This window comes from Hetaerina americana, unplaced genomic scaffold (genome assembly GCF_022747635.1).
Source record: "Hetaerina americana unplaced genomic scaffold, ioHetAmer1.1.p SCAF_12, whole genome shotgun sequence".
Taxonomy (NCBI): Eukaryota; Metazoa; Arthropoda; class Insecta; order Odonata; family Calopterygidae; genus Hetaerina; species Hetaerina americana.
Window position 1 is genome coordinate 1205240 of NW_027286292.1, and position 20300 is coordinate 1225539.

At 37.2% G+C, this 20300-nt stretch overlaps 1 protein-coding gene across 3 annotated transcripts in view; it reads left to right on the forward strand.

Annotated features, from left to right (window-relative positions):
* The window catches only part of mon2 (Mon2 homolog, regulator of endosome-to-Golgi trafficking), a 66839-nt gene extending 48598 nt beyond the window's left edge, over positions 1 to 18241 (forward strand). The window contains exons 26-30 of one of the 3 annotated variants that reach the window (XM_071582587.1): positions 166 to 353; positions 5855 to 5959; positions 11227 to 11449; positions 11957 to 12039; positions 16632 to 18241. In XM_071582587.1, the coding sequence (XP_071438688.1) occupies positions 166 to 353; positions 5855 to 5959; positions 11227 to 11449; positions 11957 to 12039; positions 16632 to 16786 (754 nt within the window). In that variant the 3' untranslated portion in view covers positions 16787 to 18241. The remainder of the gene's footprint in view (positions 1 to 165; positions 354 to 5854; positions 5960 to 11226; positions 11450 to 11956; positions 12040 to 16631) is intronic. The other 2 variants (XM_071582588.1, XM_071582589.1) reach the window with 2 other exon arrangements.
* Positions 18242 to 20300: the final 2059 nt, after the last annotated feature.

Below are 20300 nucleotides of genomic sequence, written 5' to 3' on the forward strand. Positions count from 1 at the left end.
GGTGAAGAAGATATCTTTTGGTATTATTTTCTCTATCATTTGTGAATTAATAGCCAGAATAGCTATTTAAGGCCTCCAATTGAAACACCATTGAATTGTTTGGGCTCATTTCGCTGGACTCTGTGTTATTGATGGTGCTTCACTTGCATTACATGTTTGCACCAGCTCACCTCCGGCTGATCGAGTTCCAGAGGACACTCGTGCTGACGAAGAGATTGACTGTGAAGTAATTGAGCTTCTCAGGGATGAAGTGATGCCCCACTCCAATTCAATCCCCAAGGACTTTGTGCTGCAATTGATAGTGCTTCTCAACAAAGGCTCCATTCACTCCGCCTCCGGGTCGTCTGGTTTGGGTGAGGGATTGTGTCGGGAGACTTCTTTTTATCCTTTAGCACTCCCTCAAGATGTTTTGAAGTATTCCCTTATGTCCATTTTCATACATCAGCTTAATTAAAAATCATATATACTGTTTTAATGGCTAATTAAAATTTGTATGGCTTCCTTTGCTTTGGTTCAATGCGCTGGTTCTCATTACTTGTACTCAACTAACTCTTGTAAATGTTATCCATTAGCAAGACTTATTTGTGTAACCATTACGTGATTCACTGCCTTAAGCTCATTTACTATGCTTGAAAATATCAGACTTAAATTCGGTTATCACTCTCATTTTCATTCAGTAAAACCTATTAATGAATTTGAGAGAATTCATTTTTTTTCTCCACAATATGGTAGGCTGGAGTGTGCTACTTGTACAATATTGCGCAGTTGCATTCTTAAAACAATTGTTTGATTGTACTAAAATTATGGCGGGGATGCCTAAGAAAATGAGATTATTTAAAATTAAGAAGTTACCTTACATTTTCCAAAATTCTCCAGAAATTACTGAAATTAGTTCATATGGAATTGAAGCTTTCTTGGTATTTGACTAATTCATGTGCCCTGATCACCCCTATTAGGTGAAAAATGTTATTTCATTAATTAATCTTAGTTTGCCATTAATTTTGTTTGAAAACTACAATTTTAAATTAAATTATATTTTATTTTATTGTGGCATGAAAAAATTTAGTTTTATTTTAACATCTTGCTTGAAATTGCTCTAGTCGACATAAGGCTATTTTGGCATTTCCTATATCATTTCTAATGCTTTGATTTTGCTTTGATCAGTTCTTCATTGTATTTCTGTATTGATGGTTTTTGAACCCCTATTTACTATTTGTAATGGAGAGTATTCACCAATAGACTTTTATTTTTTGCATTTCTTGAAAAATGATTGAGAGTCAGTGTGCATCAGAAAATTTAGTCAAAGACTGAAATTGGTGGGGGTGAGGCATCAGTGATAGTGAAATGCTTTTTGAAAAAGATTCATTTTGTTAGGTAAAATGAAAATAAAACAATTCACTAGAAGTCTCGACAAAGTAAGGCAATCGGGAACCATATATAAGCAAAGAAAGAACTGCATAAAAATGATCACCAGTACATTTCGGACCCCAATTCCAGGACACACAGACAATTCATCCTATTTACAGTATCCAATACGTTATGAGCACTACTACATAAGCTGCACGGATGTTCATGAAGGTGATTTGGGCTAATGTTTAATTTTTAATTAAAAAGCAGTCAAGTGACCTGAGTGAATGCATGCGAATTGAAACGTGGTTAATTGCACCTGACAGGGACACCAAATGATAATTAAAAATCATCTTAATCGCCCAAAAATATTGAAAATAGCATAGGTAATATTTCCTTTGGGGTAGTTGTACATCCTTAGTTGCATATTCTGTCATACTCTTTGGAAAGGATGATAGAATGTTTTGCAAATTTCATTAAGCATCCCTAAAACTAATTCCAATAATATTCCTGTCATAATATTTTAAACAAATATTTCATGAAACTCTTTAAAAAACTGTGACCATCACCTTGTTGATTGTCCACTGTTTTGAATGTTTCTTTGTCTCTGGCATGTAGGAGTGTATGTTTCATCCTCACTCATGTATCAATGCAGAAACACAGCAGGATTGTGATGGAAAAGCACCAAACCAGCCTCAAAATCAATCACACAATTGCATTTATTCTTCACTGAGAGCAAATGTAGCACTTATCTTGACGAGGTTTTTTTCACACCAAATTTTTCTTGGGAGATTGGAAACACTATATGCCTGTGGCCTCGACTACTTTGCAAACTTTGATTCTTCAATCACTCAAAACCATGTTGTGGATTTTGTCAATCATTTTGGAGGAAGTCACTTCCTTTTCCTGAACAATGTTCCCCACACAAAACTAATTTTTTCCAATTTTTCTAAGTGAACAAAAGTAATTTGCTTCAATTGACCATGCAAATTAAATCACACAGTGGATATAGCTGAAACTTCAACATTAATGTTGTGAGAAATTAGGCTTACCAAAAGCAAACCTTTTCTGATATGACAATGGTCATGTCTTGGATTTTCCAAGGAATTATTGAAAAACTCGTGTAACGCAAAAACTACCAGAAGTTCCCAAAAGGAGTAGCTTTTGATAGCACAGTGATGATAGAACAAAACTACTCCCTCAATCATGGCTCAAGTTGACTTGCGTTAGATTATAAATCCTTCTCTTTTGTTGGTTTTATTAGATTTAGAAAACCGATGACTCCTAGGGTCATGGAGCCTAGGTCTAAAATTGCCAGTCACCATTGATGGAAGAATGGAAGTATTGCAGGTGTTGAATAGTTTGGAGTGTTGAAGCAGAGGAAAGGCCTAGACATGAAAGTAATTACGTAACAGAAAGAATAACAGAGGTGTGGAAAGTGGTGGTAGACGATTGAGTTGACAGAATTAAAAGGGTGCACGAGTGTTGAAGTACTGGGGTGAGAAGTTGACCAAACCAAGGAACTTTATTCAAGTATGGGAAGCATGTACCAGTGAAGGCAGCTTTTAGAGCTGTTGGGTGGGTAATCTCAGTAAATATGTCAAGAATTCCAAAAATTTGCTATAGATTTTATTGTGTTATAAACTGTGTCGTAAACTTTTTGAGTATGTTTTTCTAGCTTCTTTTTTCTGATTTAAGTTTTCAGGTTACACCCCTCATGTAATACATGGCTAAGGTCGTAAGTGAATTACTAATTTTGAAGGTCACAATGACTTTTTAAAATAAAGCAAGAAGAAAAATCAAAGACTTACCCTAGCCACAGGAAAGAATTTATTGTGTTGACTCATTTTGCTACATTATGGCATCAATTGGACTGATTGATACCACAGTGTAGCGAAACTAATCAATAGCAATAAATTCTTTCCTGTGAAACGTAAAGTTTTTGATTCTTTCTTCGTGTGTAACGAATGTTATCTGTCAAAATATTTTAAAATGGCTAATGCTAATTGCATTTACTCTTTGTCATTGAATTGTACAAAAAAAATCACAGCAAGTGATTTTAATTTACTTTTAAACATATAATGTTTGAACTGAGACTGCACTGTTTTTCATGGTGGCAACTCAAGTCAGGAAATTTGGGTTGTAGGTGCGAATTCAACCAAGAACTCAATCGCTCCACAAAATCAGGAAAAAATTGGTAAAGTTTGTGATTTTGAAATGCGAGTCGGAAAATATGACCTAAAATTGGGAACTCATTATGGAAACAATGGTTTTTTTTGTTGTGAGGTCAGTTAATGTATACCGCTGGTGAGCACACGTACTGGAACTGGTGAAAATTGGCAAAAGGTTTGCTAAATTGAGAAAAAATTAAGATTTGGAATACTTTAAATAAGTGGTGTGTTTGTTTTGGCCTAAATGTCAAGGACTCCATGGGTCGGCACTCCTTCTCTTCACTCGCATGTTATTCCTCTTGGCTAACTCACCGAGTCAATTTGGGCTTTTTTCCTTTTTGCTGAATACCATGGAGCAAATGATAGTCCCAGTTTAGAGACTAGTTTCACCAAGTCATTTCTCTGCACGGACATATTCCCGTTTGTCTTTATGATATTTCCCTTGTATCCTTTCTATGTTGTTATTAGGTGATCAAGAATGCCTTTAGATTGTTAAAGAATAGAGAAAGTGTAATCAAATAGTTAAAATAAATAGTGCGTTCTAATCTTAATGGCAGTTGCTCTAATCTCCTGGAAAATGTTCTTTTTATCATTCAGTGAAACAGAGCAACAGCAGATTTTTAATTTAATTTTAATTAGAAAAAAGTCGAATTATGCTATATTTTTGTTGGATTCATGTAGATGAAAGTTAAGAGCATCCTCTGCTGGTTGACTGGGTTGTGAAGCATCCACCCTAATTCATATTAGAGGCCTTTTCTCATCTATTGAATTTAAGTACTTGCTTGCCTAAAATGGATGCTGCAATAGTGATTGTGCATCTGAAAATTAAGGATATTGGAATGTTGGCATGGAAAATGTGTGACTAATTGAGATATTATCAGAAAAAAACTAGCTCCACGGCTTTTTATGGATCTGGATTCAAGCCAGTGAGGAAGTACAGGTATAACAAAGAAATAATCCAAATTGTAACCTTTTTATAATTATTGATATAAATTTCAGAAGAAACTTTGTAAGCCTTGTGACACTTGCCAGCACACATTTTCATATTTTATGGTTATGTTTTTAATGAGTGTTACCCTGCTCTCCCAAACACTAAATGATCTGTTAACCATCGTCCTGCCATCTCAAAGAGGATGTTTACTTGAATATGTATACTGCATCAGTGGAAATGCTTATATTTTAATTGATTGTTAAACATGAAGGAGTAAATATAGCTTATTTAATGTATCTGTGACAAATAATCCTGAATGCCCTTCAGAACAATTACACAAGTGCTGCAGTCAGATGCATGAGAAGTACTCAGTATCAATGATCAACCAAACCATTCTTGCGTACCTAGTGAGTGAAGCGAGAAGACCTTCCAGGATGACGTATGCCTAAGCCAGCCAAGGCCATTGCTAGGGAGTAGGTGCGACCATCATTACCTTGGTGACCACAGTCAATCCAATCTGCTGAGAAAATGTGAATTCATGTCCCTCAGGAATTCGATGAAGCGTCAGCTCAAATAATTAGTCATACATAACTCATACTCAGTTTGAGGAGCATAGTCAGATGTAATAGAATAATATGTAAAAGTTGAGCAAGGAACTTAATAAAATTCAGCACAAAGTACAAATGTATACTTGCAATTTCACACTTCCATGCAAACAAATTGAGCCGGATGACTGAAAAACATTCATAAAAGTATGAGTGAATCTATTTTTTGTCTACTATGCTTGAAAACCTGTCTGTGTTAATAGTCTTGCGAAGTATATTTGTGAGGTTAAAATATTTCGTAGGCTCCTGTAAGCTTTTGCAGGTATCCTTGGTGTCAGTGCACCCTTTTCCGATTGGGTGCACTGAAATTGGCACTACAGTCAGTTCCAGACTTGGTTGGGTGGTGTGTGTTTACATGATGATAGACTTGTTTTCCTCTCTTAAAGCTATTATAAAGTCCGCATTAAAGGATTGGGCCTTAATGTGTTTAACAAGAAAGTGCACTACTAAAGTAAATTATGTATGTACTTCATTCCAGGACAGGACAATGCATTGATGCCATGCAGTATTAAAATTAAAATGCTCGTGCCAAATGATATCACAGCATCATTTTGCAGTACCTCAAGTCAGTGATTGAATTAATGGTCATTGAAATGATGGAATCTGAGGTTCTGAGCAATGAACTTCCCGCCTGAGATACTATCAAATAACTTATTGTATCACCGTGTGGTCCTCTCACTGCACATTCTCTGCTTCGTTCGTTTGCTTAATAACTATTTACCTGTTTCACTTGAGGTTGTGCCTCACTATCATGTGGTCTCCATCTTCTAAAAGAAAGCATTTTCTTTTGCATACATAAGGACTAGCAAAGCACTCCCAGGGTGAAGTGGAAGAGCAAGCTACTAAAGGTGTCACTGTGACGGACAATGCCCCAGGACAACATGAGGGTGGTGAATTGGCTACAGGTGATGGCAGTTCCCCATGCCTCCTCACCGATTCCCGTAATAATCTTATTGGGTGACTCTCACTGCCTATGGCCCTCATGTACACCTCGCATTAGAATTGTTTGTTCTTATTCTTAACTCATTCGGCACAAGTCCTATTTGCCCATGATAATCCCATTATTATGTTTTTGGGAGTTGGTCTCTGGTCCAATCTAAAAAATATCACTTTTTGAGTTGTAAATGATTGCTATTTGAGGGAAAAATGATGTAGCATGCCAAAGTGAAAATTTCTAACAATAGCAAATGTGTGGAAAAGTTAAAAAGTTATCATAAAGTGATAATGCAGCTTTGGGTTGTAGACATAGCTTCATAACCATTTATCAAACCAGTATGTTCGCCCAAATAAAGACCACTATCTATCTATGTATTCCCTTGGTGGTGATATTCTATGTTGACAAATATGTTCTTTCAAGTTCACTAGTAAACAAATGTCTTTTGTAATGAATCAAACAATATTTGAACTGGGGACACAAAGTTTAATTTTCTATCATTTAACTTAATGAAAATTGATGGATAGTTAATTTTGAGAAGGGCATTTAATGGTATTCTTTTATCTTTCAAAAGTTCTTTGTTATAAATAATGCTGATGTTAAAAATAATTGATATGCACTCTGCTTGCTTATTTTGCACTTATTGTCAGGACAGGAAATCAGAGTTGAGTTGAATGAATGTTTGATTACATTCCCGGCCACATATTAAAATCGTTTTAATTTAATTCGTAGTCGGTTGTTCTGGAAGGCAATTTAGTTTTTTTCCAGGATTTGTGAGTAAAATATGGGTTCGCAAATGTAGTTGCTGAAAATTGAGAACGTGAAAGGTTCAAATGCCAATGGAATGGGTGAAAAGCATGAGCCGATTAGTAATGAAACCAGTTGTCACATTGAAGTGATGTTGATGTTGAAAGAGACTGATTGTTTGAAAGTAGTTGGGAATATTATGGTAATGAGTGGAAATTTATTAGATATCCTGTATGGATGCAACAGCCAATTGATAAATGAGCGTTGAGGTATTAATAAACTAGCCAGTGGAACCAAGAATGAGAGTTAGCAAGAATAAATTTAGAATTAGAACCGTTTTTGAATGCGTGATGCCCAATGGATGAGTGAGTGGAATGGGTAGGCACTTAGCAATGAGGCGATTTCTAATTATAAAGATGTGATTGAGAAGACCAAACCTTTTAGATCTCCATTAGTATTGCATCCTGTAGCAGTCTCATGAAAATGTCTTGCAGTGAAGATTCGGCTCCCTCCCACTTCACTTTCCATCACTTCCCTCGTACCTTCTCTTAAGCATGCGTAATTACATTCACTCTGATATACCTGCATCATGTTGTCACTTCATTTCATTTATGTTTGACTATTAAACAATTATTCTCAATTTTCACTCAACAAAAATGCATCAATTGACTTCATCTAACAAAAGCAGTTATTAATTTTAAATTCATTTAGTTAGTTAAGTAATATGTAGAGATTTACATTGGCATTAATTTTCACACTACCCTGACCTCTTTACTTTGATTTTCCTAGGCATAGAATGGGATTTATTTGCTTCAAAGCTAAGGATTTTTGCTGACTGAAGGATCTTGTCCCATTATCACTGCAAGGAACTGTTCCAAACTCAGAAATTAAGTTGAGCACTGATAGTGTGACAATATCAAACCTCAAAAGCACAGTGAAGAGTTATATTTTAATCTCTTTCATTTATCTAATGTAGTTATGTGATATTTCACTGATCGGCATCATTTCCTTGATAATCTTGCCTTGGCGCTCAATCACCAAATGCTTATCTTACCTGTGCATATTAAATTGTGCTTGTTGTATTAGGTACATATCAAGTAAATGAGACAGTAATTGTAGTTTAAAATTCTCCCTTATTTTTAGTTCTGCTTTAGATTTATTTTCTAAGTACCTCAAGAAAAGGCAGTGTTTGAAACCCATGAATATCATTACCTCAGCAAAATGGTTGTGACTCTCTGCCATCTGTTAAGTCTGTTGGTGCAAAGGCCAGCTAGCAGTTTAAGTACAAATGGCCAGCAATTAAAAAGCACTCCATAGGAAGATAAGATGGGATGAAATTGAGGCGGTATTATTTGCAGTAAACCCCATAATGCCCGACTATGCAATGTTTGAGTCATTCTTTGGTTGCCCCAGAGCCGCTTCATTTCCTTCCACCTCCTCCCCTTTTCCACTTTCAGCTTATGACATTTGATCTGCCAGAATAGCTTTTCCCAATGCACTGAAGTCATTTGACGGAATGCACTGCTAGTATATAGTTGCACTATGCCAAATCTTCTGAAGCACATCTCTCTATTTTTCACAATAGGAAGGCCTTCAAGAGAGGCATGTTAGTGTTGACCACCTCGTTCGATGCGAGTCATTTTCCACCAAGATGTTCTTTTGTCAAGTGAGGAAATAAAAAATAATAATGAAATAAATAATATAAAAAAGTATGCCGCAATTTTTAGACCACATATCTGTACTTGCCGAGAATAATAGTTGATTTATTTTTTCAGAGATATGGTGCATATTCGCACGTACACATTTACGGAATAAATCATGTTATTTTTTAAGGTTGAGCAGCTTTTTGTTGAGAACAGGTACTTTCACCGGGGGGCAAAATCTGGTGAATTTGGTGGATGTTTTAAGAATTCGAGCGCTAATTCCATAATTTTCACCATAAAATTTCGCCAGTGTGCATCCATGAATTGTCTTGATTGAAGAGAACTTTTTCTTTGTTACATGAGTACTTTTTTTCCTTGATTTCTCAGCTCAATCAGTGCATTAACAAGGCATAGTGCTCTCCATTTATTCTTTTTCCCTTGTGCTTGGAGTCGATGTAGATGATTCTGCCTGCATCCCAAAAACTGTGGCTGTCACCTCGTTGGCTGATTTCACTCTCTTAGCCTTCTTCGGAACATATTGCCCTTAGAAACCCACTGTTACAACTGTTCCTTTGTCTTTTGAGTGCAGTATCCATGTTTCATCCATACTCGTGTATCAATGCGGAAACTTGCCAGGGTTGCTTTGGAAAAGTGCAAAACCAACCTCGTATTTGACATGGTATCCATGTGGCCTCGACTGTTTTGCTAACTTTAATACTTGAACCACTCAAGACTATATTGTAGATTTTGTCAATCGTTTCAGAGGAAGTCACTTCCACTGGATGTCCCGAACAATTTTCAGGACATCCAGTGGAAGTGTTGTATGTTTGGATTTGTGGATGTATGGCCACGCTAAAACTCATTTACCCAATTTTGAACAGTTGCAAATACAGGAGCAGATGTGCCATAGACTTCATACAGCTCAACTTGATCTGTTTCCTTAAGTAAGCCTTTTAAATTGAACTGTATTAATCTGTGCACAAAACTAATTTTTTTTCATTTTATCTAAATAAACTGAAGTTTAAAAAATTTGTTGACTGAGGCTTAACTTTATGGAGTTTGCATAACATATTGAAATGAAATGAAATAATTTACTTTGTAATTCCATTACAAAGTAAATACTAACGTGTGTGGAATTACAAAGTAAATTATTTCATTTCATTTCAATAAACTGAAGTTTGTTGCTTCAATCAACTATGAAAATGAAGCCACGTGATGGATATAGCTGAAACTTTACAGAAGACTAGTGAGAGATAAAGTTTATTAGTAGCAAACCTTTTCTGATGCCGTTAGTGCCATCTCCCATCTCTTCCACAAAAAATAAATTAATTGTCACTTGCACTGATATCTTTGCTAGTTTTCCATGGGGTCAGGTTGTAAGCTGCCAATGTTTTGATGACTTATTTCATCATCATCCTCTGGGCATTGATATGGGGTCATCATTTTTGCCGTCCATTTATATCCTCCCCTTGGGTTGAGGTCACTCATGATTGGTGGCTGCCCGCACTCTTTCTCCTTACTGCCACTCCTGCATGAGTGCTTGCCCTGCGTCTCGGTTAAAGTATGTCTCTGTGTCTTGAGCCAAGATATGGCTCAGTCAGGAATAGAAGCCTGTGGATGATCTGGTATGAACGCTGAGTTAGTCATTGAAACGTCAGCTCCCCGCACCCTGGTCCAGTGGAAAACCCACTAAGACCACTGCGATTGTGCCCAAGGGAAACACCAAATATTAAACAATTGTCTCTTCAATATTTGGAGAGTTGCTTTTCTGTTTGTTATTTGATGATTTGGTAAGATCTCTTAATGCATAGTGTATATTATTTAATAATCATGATTTAAGTGTTATAAAGAAAAATCTTGAAAGAATTCAAATTGAAGGCTTTGGAATAGCTCCCGTAATAAATCCTTAGACGTATGTTTTGAATGGGTTTTGCCCAATGATTTTGTAAATATCTTCTACCCATTAATTCTCCTTGGAGCAGAGCCTTTTAAAAAAGTACATTGATAGAGTAACAGTAGGCAAGATATTTTATAGCTATTGAAGTAAATTATTTACTCTCCTTCTCTTCTCCACTCTTTGCTGTTACTGTATATCTTCACTTTGGCTTGTTGCACATGAATGTTAATGACAAATAGACTTTTCCTCCTTGATAAATGTTTGCATGGCTTATTGTACCATTGATTTTTACTCTTCTGCATGCCTGTGCGGCAGAGTTTATTCTCTTCTCCATAGTATTTCAAAAGGTTATCTCAGCAATTGACAATGCATGCTCTTTAATTTAAAGGGAAAAAAACACAAAAGTTTGCATTTTGAGGACACTTCCATTTAAAAACTATTACATTTGTGTGAAACGAGGCCAAAGAAACGGACTCTGTTGTTAAGAAATGTGTAGCAGTTTCAGAAAAATGTTTTATAACCCTGGGTGGCACACATTTGAGATTGTTGTGACTCTCGAGTTGACCTATTTGTAATGTTGTAAGATGCCTTACAAGTACTATTAGGAGGTAACATTTTAAGATTATTTATTGAAAATTCACCGTGGTGCTGAAGCATCAACCAATTCATTTTAAGTGAAGGTATGGGCCGATTGAGGTGAAACTTGGATATCATCATCATGGCTCTTTTATCTGAAACTGAATATGATGTGTTGGCTGTACAATGACCATTTACAAGCAGATATGGTACAGATGAGGGTAGATGAGAGTCTGGCTGAGATTTATTTGTAATTTTAAAGAAAAAGCAAAGGGCTCCACAGCCCAGGGTGAGTCACAGCTCAAATGGCCATGCTCACCCTCTCTTGCTCCAAATGGTCATTTAGATGTAGTGATCCTCCTCCTTGTTTTATAGACTACAGCTCCGAGCAAAAGTTGCGTGAAGAGTTTGCCAAGACCTGTTTTGAGACCCTCCTGCAGTTTTCCCTGCTGGATGGTGTTGAGCCGGGTGACTTAGGTGCAATCGAAGGTGGATTAGCTGGTCGTTTAGCTGTCACGGCGCTACTCCACCGATTCCAAGAAGTTTTGAGACAGTATGTAGCTGATGAGCGTCTCAGCGGGAGATGTCCCCTGCCAAGGTACCGAATGTTTCATCTAAAACTCAGTGGTGCATATTCTGCTAGTAGTCTGTGGGTTAACTTTGTTTCTCAAAGCATGTGAGGAAGCACTGAAGTGCCAGCCAATTAATTAATTTTTCCTCATGGCATATTTGACAAATGACAGTCAGCTAATATCTGTAATAGTAAATGTTTTGTTTAGTTTTAGTGTACATAGTTAAATATTTTTGATCATATTCTCTAAATTGAATTTCTGTCTATGTTTAGAATTTATGAAAAAGACTTGTCATAATATCAAAATACATTTTATTTAAATTTTTTGTCATGCATGAAAACTTCTTCCTATATTGCATGAGAGCAAAGTATGCTGTTAGATGCCAGTCAGCTTTAGCCTCTGAGCTGTAATGCATGCTTCATTCCTGATGTTGAGACTTATTTGTCTCGAGTCTAATTGCTCATAGCTCTAGTATGAACGTAATAAAGTTAACATTAGAAAAGTAAAAAATTAATATATTTCAATTGTTTTAGGTACAGGCTGTCAGAAATATCATTTGTGCTGAAAGCAGTTGCCACGCTTGTTGTGTCCTTAAAGAAAGCACCTTCCAGCAAAGGTTCGTGTTTTACTCCGATCAACCTCGTGGGCTTGATCATCCCTCTTGTCCCACACCACTTGCTTGCCCTTGTAACTGCCATATCCCTCTCATTAACTTTTGATTTTATATTTTACTCTGGAGCTAATCGATGTTAATAGGCCATACTTATTTTTTGTAGTCTCTTAGTGCTGGAGCTGAAATATTGATTTATAAGATGTCATGGGGAGTAAATTGTTTTAGCCTAAAATGGTGGAATGTGGGTGGCAACTTTGAAGCCAGCAAATCAGAGTTATCATGTGCAGTGATGAAATGGCTGCTCCTCCTTTTTTAGCCTGAAAATTTTCAATGAGCAGTTTCATTCACAAAAGATCAGGATTAATATACAAGGAATTAAATAAATAACATGCATTGCCTGGGGAGTCAGATGATGCAATCAAATGGGCAGTGAAGGTGGTGTCTGGAGAAAACTATGACAAGTTTTCAATTTCATATGACGTAGAAAGTTTTAGGGTAAATTATTTATGCTTGGACATGTTTCTGAAAAATCCTAAAGATGCAAAAGAGTTGGCCAATATTCTAACTGAATGAATCACTCACCTCAGTCTTGAGGACAAAGGATTTCCATAGTACGTCCATTTGTCCATTTTTTATTTTAAAGTTGATATAATTCAAAAGTGTCACTACGTACCATGAACTTAATTATACAGGGTACAGCAGCATAACACTGTGATCTGAAGAGTATTTGAATTCAAATCAGCAAATTATGCTGCCGCACCCTGTATTGTATTTCAAGCTGTTAAGTGATATTTTGGCAAAATAATTCAAGTTCAATTAAGGTACCCATTCTTTTAACCCATTATGCATTATATTTAGAGGGAATAGGACTGCAAAAACTTTAGACCCTCAAATCCCATGAATTTCACTTAGAGTGGTAGTAGAGTTATGCTTATTGGGGCGTGTGGGAGTTGAGGTATTTTGGTAGAAAAGAATTATTAGGTAATGTAACTGTTAACGTAGGTTTTGAAGGGACACTACTACCAAATAAATATTTTGTTTCTTTTAACAAAACACGAACCCAACATTCTAATGTGCAATAAGCCCCTCATCAACTCCATATACTTCCTTCTCTTCATTTCATCCAACATCCCATCCCATTCCTGCCTTTTTCCCTTCTAACTAACATTCTCCCCTCTATCACAGTCTTCAACATCCCACTGCCAATCAATATGCCCTTCATGCATTTTTCCTGCCTCCATATGATTTCTCCAAACAATCCCCTGCAACCCATGTCTATCCTCCTGCTTCAGTGACCATGATTCCGCACCATACATAACTATGCTCCCTATCAAAGTTTTGACAAGCCTTTTCTTAACATCCTTGCTCAACCTTCCTGTCATAAAGCCTTTTTGCTTTGTGCGATTCTTCTCCTTACGCCTCTTCTACTATGACCATTCTGTTTCAAAACACTTCTGAGATGTAGCAACTGCTCTAGTTTTTGCCCTCCTATTTTGACTATTAACTTAGCTTTTCTCTTTCTCAAAAACCACATAACCTTTGCATCATTTGCAAAAATCGCAATACCTTCCCAATGCACTCAGCATACTTGCAAACCCTTGGCCGACTGACAAACTAAAGCTTGGGCATCAGCAAGCCTAACTGATTTTACAAATTCTCTGCCGACTTCCATCTCCAGTTCTTCCCATGTCTCTTGAGTCATTCGAGTCACATTGTTGTCAAACAGCACTGGTGATAATAAACAACCCTGCCTTACTCCCCTTCATAAAACTGCCCATTCAGTCTCTCCATATCCTACTCGCTACTGAGTAGTCTGAGACACATACAGGTGGGGAATATGTCTCTTATCCCTCCTGTCTATTCCTATTTTATGCCAAACGTTCATTAGTTATTCCCCATTCACTCTATCAAATGACTTTTTACGAACGAAATTTAGAAAACAGGCAAATGCATCCTGATTGTATTGAATGTTCCTCTCTATTAGTGACCTCATTATTGCTATGGCATCACGTGTGCGCCTCTCCTTCTCGAGAACCCAAACTAATCATCCCCTTAGTAATCATTTGCCTTGCACTCCATCCTATTGTTGATGATTCTGAGAACCACTTACTGCATATTTAATCAAACTCATTGTTCTTTAGTTTTCATATGATATTGCCATTTACCTCTTTTGGAATAGGAACTAACACTGAGCGAACAAAGTCATCCCACCAGATAATTTTCTCATAGATGCCATGAATCAGTCCATATAGACTCTTCCTGCCACATTTTCTTTAACCTTCCGCAGGAATTTTGCCTACCTCTATGGTCTTACTTAATTTCATCTCTCTTAATGCATTCTAATGCTTTCCTTAATGCTTACTATCTCCACGTCGAGTATGCCTGGACCTCAGCTATCTTTATCTACATCATGCTCTCTCTATGTCTAACCTTGTTGGCCTAAGTTCTTTACCAGACAGTTCTTCTATGTATTCCCTCCATATCTTTTGGATCTTCTCAGTGTCAACTTTTATTTTGCCTGGCTTTTCTCTTAACTGTTAATGTAGATTTTCTTTTCTTACTTCCTGATGATGTTTTAACTTTATTTCATAGTGCGCCAATGTTATCCTCCCTCTGCCAACTTTTCGTATTTTTGCACTCCATTTTCCACCAGGCTAATTTTCTGTATTTGTTACGCATTTCAATGCGTAATATAACCTTTTGTATGTCCATCTACCTAACTCTGTTTTGGTATTCTTTAATTTCCTTCTCTCATCTATCTTTCTAATCATCTCATCCATAACCCATGACTTCCGTGTCCTTTTCTTATTTTGATTTATTACCACTTTACTTTGATAGTATTCAGCTCCATTTCCTCCCTCATGATTTTCTCTACAGCCTGCTGGAACTCTTTTCTGGTCAATACAGTAAATGCTTCTAAATTCCATTTCCTAACCTGCCTCCCCTGCTTTGTCTTTTTGAAACGAACGCTACACTTCAGAACAATTAAATTGTGGCCAGAGTCCACATCCACTCCCGGGAAACTGTGTTGATTGATCACACTGTTCCCAAATCTGTGCTTAACCATAGTGTAATCTAACTGAAACCTTTCCAAGTCACCTGGCATTTTCCATGTGTATCTATGCCTTTTGTGGTGTCTAAACCAAGTTTTGGTGATCACTAACCTCCATCTCCCACTGAATTCAATTGCTTTCTTCCAGCGGTCATTCCTTGTACCTAAACTGTAGTCCCCCATCACATCAGCATCTATGGTGTCATCTATACTTGAACAGTGGCCAAGTTCTTCGGTTCTGCTTTTATCTCTACCAGTAATATTCTATCCATTGCTTGCTCTATGTTGACTATGCTTCTTCCTTCCTTTGTATTCAGTATTATGGCAACCCCTCATTGGCTCTCGTCCCCTCCCTTATATATTACTCTAGAGCTATCACTTAAGTGATCCCCGCTATCCTTCCATCTCACCTCACATAGACCTAGAATATCCATATTTCCTCATTTCATCTCTGGCTTTATATTCCTCTTCTCAGCAAAGCCCTAGCTTTGCAAGTCCTTCGTCTTACGGATTCCATCTTTGGTGCTTCTGCTGTTGATTTTGCTTTGCAAGATTTTCATGAGATAACAACTGAGGAGGCCTTGCCCCCGTCCCCCCTTTTGAAGTTCCCTTCACAAGAGAGGAAAACTCAAACATAGAGATAAACTAAGAAAGGAAATCATGACTCATCTTTCTCATCATAGGTTCTAATGACAAATGGCCAAAGTGCATACTTCATGTATGGGTTGTGTTAATTTTATAGTAAATTTTATTTAAAAAATGTATCTAATCTAATTACCTCTGCTGAGAAAGAAATGGAAAATTAGTTAAGGGAAAGGCTTCTTCTGCCTCAGGAAACTATTCTGCTGTTCTGGAAAAGAACAGCATACATTGGAGAAGGTGCATGAGAAAATACCATTTCACACTCCGTGCAATATTCCTCCTTAAGATACTGTTTAGTAGAGCTGTTGAAGAAGAGGAAGTGCTTTGGTACCGAGCATGTTAAAACGTGTTTTTTAAAGAAAAACATAAAACTAAGGAACACGATTATGCTTGTGCCATCTTTCAAATATTTCATTAAAATCTTTGGGGAAAATTGTTGATGGATCCAAAGCGATAGGATTTTCTAAAATACCAGGCAACAGATCTTAGGATTTTAGTTGTTTATTATGAGACAGGCATCCATGCTTCAGTCCACACCGTACAGAAATTCATTTATTTGGTGGTGTTTATTAACTCAGAGGAGAAACACTTGGAGGTTGGTATCATCTCTGATCTCGGAAGGAATGGATATCTGTCGCCATATGCAATCCCAAGTTGTTCCTTAGTTTGCTCTGGGGAAGTACGACTTGTGAAAAATCTTTATTTGGAGTCTGGGGGGGGGGTCTTAGTACCCACATTGATACAGGAATTTTAAAAACATTTGACTTTGGGAAGAATTGAACTTTGACACCTATTGAGCCTTTGAAGTTGGTTTAAATTTTTTATTGTATGCATTTTTTGAAGTTTTACTCGAAGTTCCTTTAACGTCTTTTGTTTTTGTTTTTTTTTTTTAAAACCTCAGTGGATAGGTCAGCATGGGAGCAACTCATCGGCTTGTACCCCTATTTGGTGGATTGCACGGCTACCGCTTCATCACAGGTGTCACATTCCTTGCGGGAAGCATTGCTCCAGTATTCCGACCTTTTGCAGCCGCCAGGCTTACCAAATGGAGTGTGATACAACTCAAAGTTCACCAATCCTTCTATTAAGTCTTCAATGATTTTTTTCAAGGGTCTTTGAATAATAAGGATTTAGTGTTGCGTAGCTGTATGCAACAAGCAACTTTAAAAAGGCTGTGCATCTAAATAATATTTAGTGAAGGATTGTGGTCATTGGTAACTATCTCTGTAGCATAAAACCCCAAAAACCAGTAGCTTCTTGACTATCTGCCCAAATATTTATGAAGCAATCATCTAGAGATTTCATCATGCCTTGGGAATAAAGACTTCTGAAATTTTGGATGGACTCATGTTAATAGGAAATGTCTGCATATTTACTTTGTGCTGTGTTGTGTACAAAAGCTGAAAAAGGAGCCCACAGCTGCATACTCCTCTTTTGTATGTTGATAAGAAATGGTGATGCAATAATTATGCATAAAATGATGACATTGTGAAAAGTTTTATACCCAGAATAAAAGGAGTGGACATTGTTGTTTAAAGAAATTGGTGTTGTAGCATTTAAGCTCATTTTTGGACACCCATAGATCTTTAAAAGCATTCATTTACTGTTTATAAGTGAGGTGGCTAAGTTTTTTAAGATTTTTACTGTTAGAGAAAACCTTAGCTATGTGACAAATTTCTGGTTGGTGGGTTTTACTGAATAATGGATGTAATAATTGCACTGCTCTCGATTTAAACCCAAAAAAATTCCATAGTATCTTTTAGATATGCAGCATATTTATTCATGCCACTATCCATGTTTAATTCTCACTTTTCTATTTGAGCCATTTCCTCAGATCGCCAATTCCTTCACTCAATTGAAAAAAGGCTGTGCTGCATTCAAGAATGCTTGGTGTAATATTTCAATGTGCATTATTAATGCCATGTGCTAATTGATTGTACAGTTTATATTGTACAATACTCACAGAATGTTGACTTTTTATTTTCTGACAACATAAAAGTGGCACTGTCAAATGCCCATTTAGAGAAACAGGAATCTAATCTTTGTGATACTTAGCCATCTCATGATGTTAGGGAAGTTAATGGGTTCCACAAATGTTGGATTGTATTTATTGTTACCAATTTTGACCAGGCTATTCAGCTGTTGTTGAATTCTAAATAAAGTTTTGTAGTTATTAGAAAAATTTTTAAAAATTTAGCGGAGGCTTTATTATTTTTGCTGGAATTTTTGTGGTTCAATATAACTTGTGCAATTTTCATTACAAATTGTAAACTTATAATCACAACCTGGTGTATTTTTTCAAGTTGAACCCAACGTAGGAAAAGCGAAACTTTCCTAAATGTGGGCAGCAGCAAATTTTAAATTAAATTTTGTTTTAAATCAAAATATGTTTGTTATATCTCTGTAAATAAGTTGTTTACATTAGCCTATTATTTTTTTGTAATTTAGTCTCAGATTGAGCATGTTTTATGCAGTGAATGTACACCATCTATATTAAAATAAATTACTTGTAAATTACACGGCCAGTTAATGCTTGTTTGGTAACATCATCTTGTAGACAAAATAATACTTAGGCAGTGATCAACATCAAGTAATAATTCATTATTACCACACCATAATAAATCAATTTTTTCCAACCAAATAATGGTCTCACATAAAGTCTGGATTCTCTGTATTTGCGTTAGTGCCAACTGGCCCTTCCATGGTGTTTCGGTTTATTTAATTCTTATTCTCTCCCTTGTCCATTCAATCAAGGTTGAATTAAGTGTCCAGTTCTGAGGCTAAGTGCAGAGGGTGCAATAAATCCACTGCACTCCATTGAGAGGGCCCAGTTTTGTGAAAATGGTATTTATAAATTCCCCCGGCTGGGTCCCAGTCCCTCAGCTAACCACTCGGGTCCATGGGAGGCTAGTGGTGCTATCACACTCAATTGTAACTACCATCCATCAGAACATAAACCTGTGTCGTTCTGAAGTGACAGTAATTATCAAAAAATACAGTAAACTCTTGTTTATCTGTGCTAAGGCATGCATGATGATGCATGGACAATCAAATAAGCCGAAATATGAGGGAAGTATGGTTGTCATTAATACGGATATATTGATGAGGTAGCTTGATTTTGGACACACTACGCAGTAGTGATGCCATCTATATAGCTATGAATAAGAAGTTAATGGATGATGTGCAAATATAAACACTTGGACGATTGAGATGGCTTTTGAGGAGATTTTGTATAGCTGTAAAAATCATGTTAAACTTTTCACGAAATTCTGAGGTGACAAGTATTCATTCGGTAGTTTTTTCTTAAAATTTTCATTTCATTTACATATTCGATTCCTAGTAGGGTCATCCATGCCAGATAGGTCGAAGATTAAAAGCCAGACGAAAGGTAGTCCACCCAGCGGCTATTCCTCAGTGAGGCGGCTGCATAGGCGTCTGACCCGAGTGGGGCGGCCATTGAGTGACGGTGTCACGTTAAAAACACTATTGAAGAAAGCAACGAGAAACCAACTCACGGTACTCGGCCAAATCGACTGTGTGTCGTTCCCGGCAGCGGGAGAGGCAAGGCCTTTGCGGTCGTCATCTCACAAAAACCTTGCAAAGGAAAACCGACAGCAGCAGAACAGAATATGCAGAAGAAGACGACCGAAGTAGTTGGAATAGGAAGTTGGAGTATTAGGGTATCGTTGAGGACAGGAACAATAGAGAATATAAAGCGAGAGATGGAAAGAGGAAAGGATAGCGGGGATGACTGGAGTGGTTGTTATGGAGTAATGTACAGTGGAGGGAACGAGATCACACGAGGGTTGCCATAATATTCAATAAAAAGTTAGGGAGAAGCGTATTCAACATAGAGCAAGCAACGGATAGAATATTGCTTGTAGGTATAAAAGCTGAACCGATGAACTTGGTCATTGTTCAGGTATACAGGGTGCGTTCATGAAGTAATGCAATTTAATTTCCCGCGCCGCTTCTATTGGTCGGAATCACATGGGGTAGGTGGGGGGGACGCTAAGCTTTGCCGCGAAGCAATCATAAGGAATACGATCTGTTCGAGGACATAATTAGATGTGTTCCTGCAGGACAACATTTGATAGCGATGGGGAACTGGAGTGCGACGGCAGGCAAAGGAATATGTGGTGATGAGGTGGGGTACTTCTGTTTTGGTACGAAGAATGACCGCCCGAAGAAAGAAATTTAATTCTGCTGGGGACGGGAGTTAGCCATCAACAACACTTGATTTAGACACCACGAAAGGCGTAGCTACACATGAAAAATTCCAGGTGACTCAGAAATGTAGCAGTAAGATTATTATGGCTAAGGACAGATTTAGGAAGAGCGTGATCGATTTGCACAACTTCCCGAGAGCAGGTGCGGACTCTGACCTCAATTTAGTCGTAATGAAGTGTAGCGTCCGTTTCACAAAGATATGGCAGGTGCGGCGGGTTAGGAAATAGAATGTAGAAGCATTAACAGGATTCACAAGGGAGTTCCAGCAGGCTAGAAAAAATCATGAATGAGGGAAAAGAGCTGAATACTATGAAGGAACCGTTAATTGGAAAAGGACAGG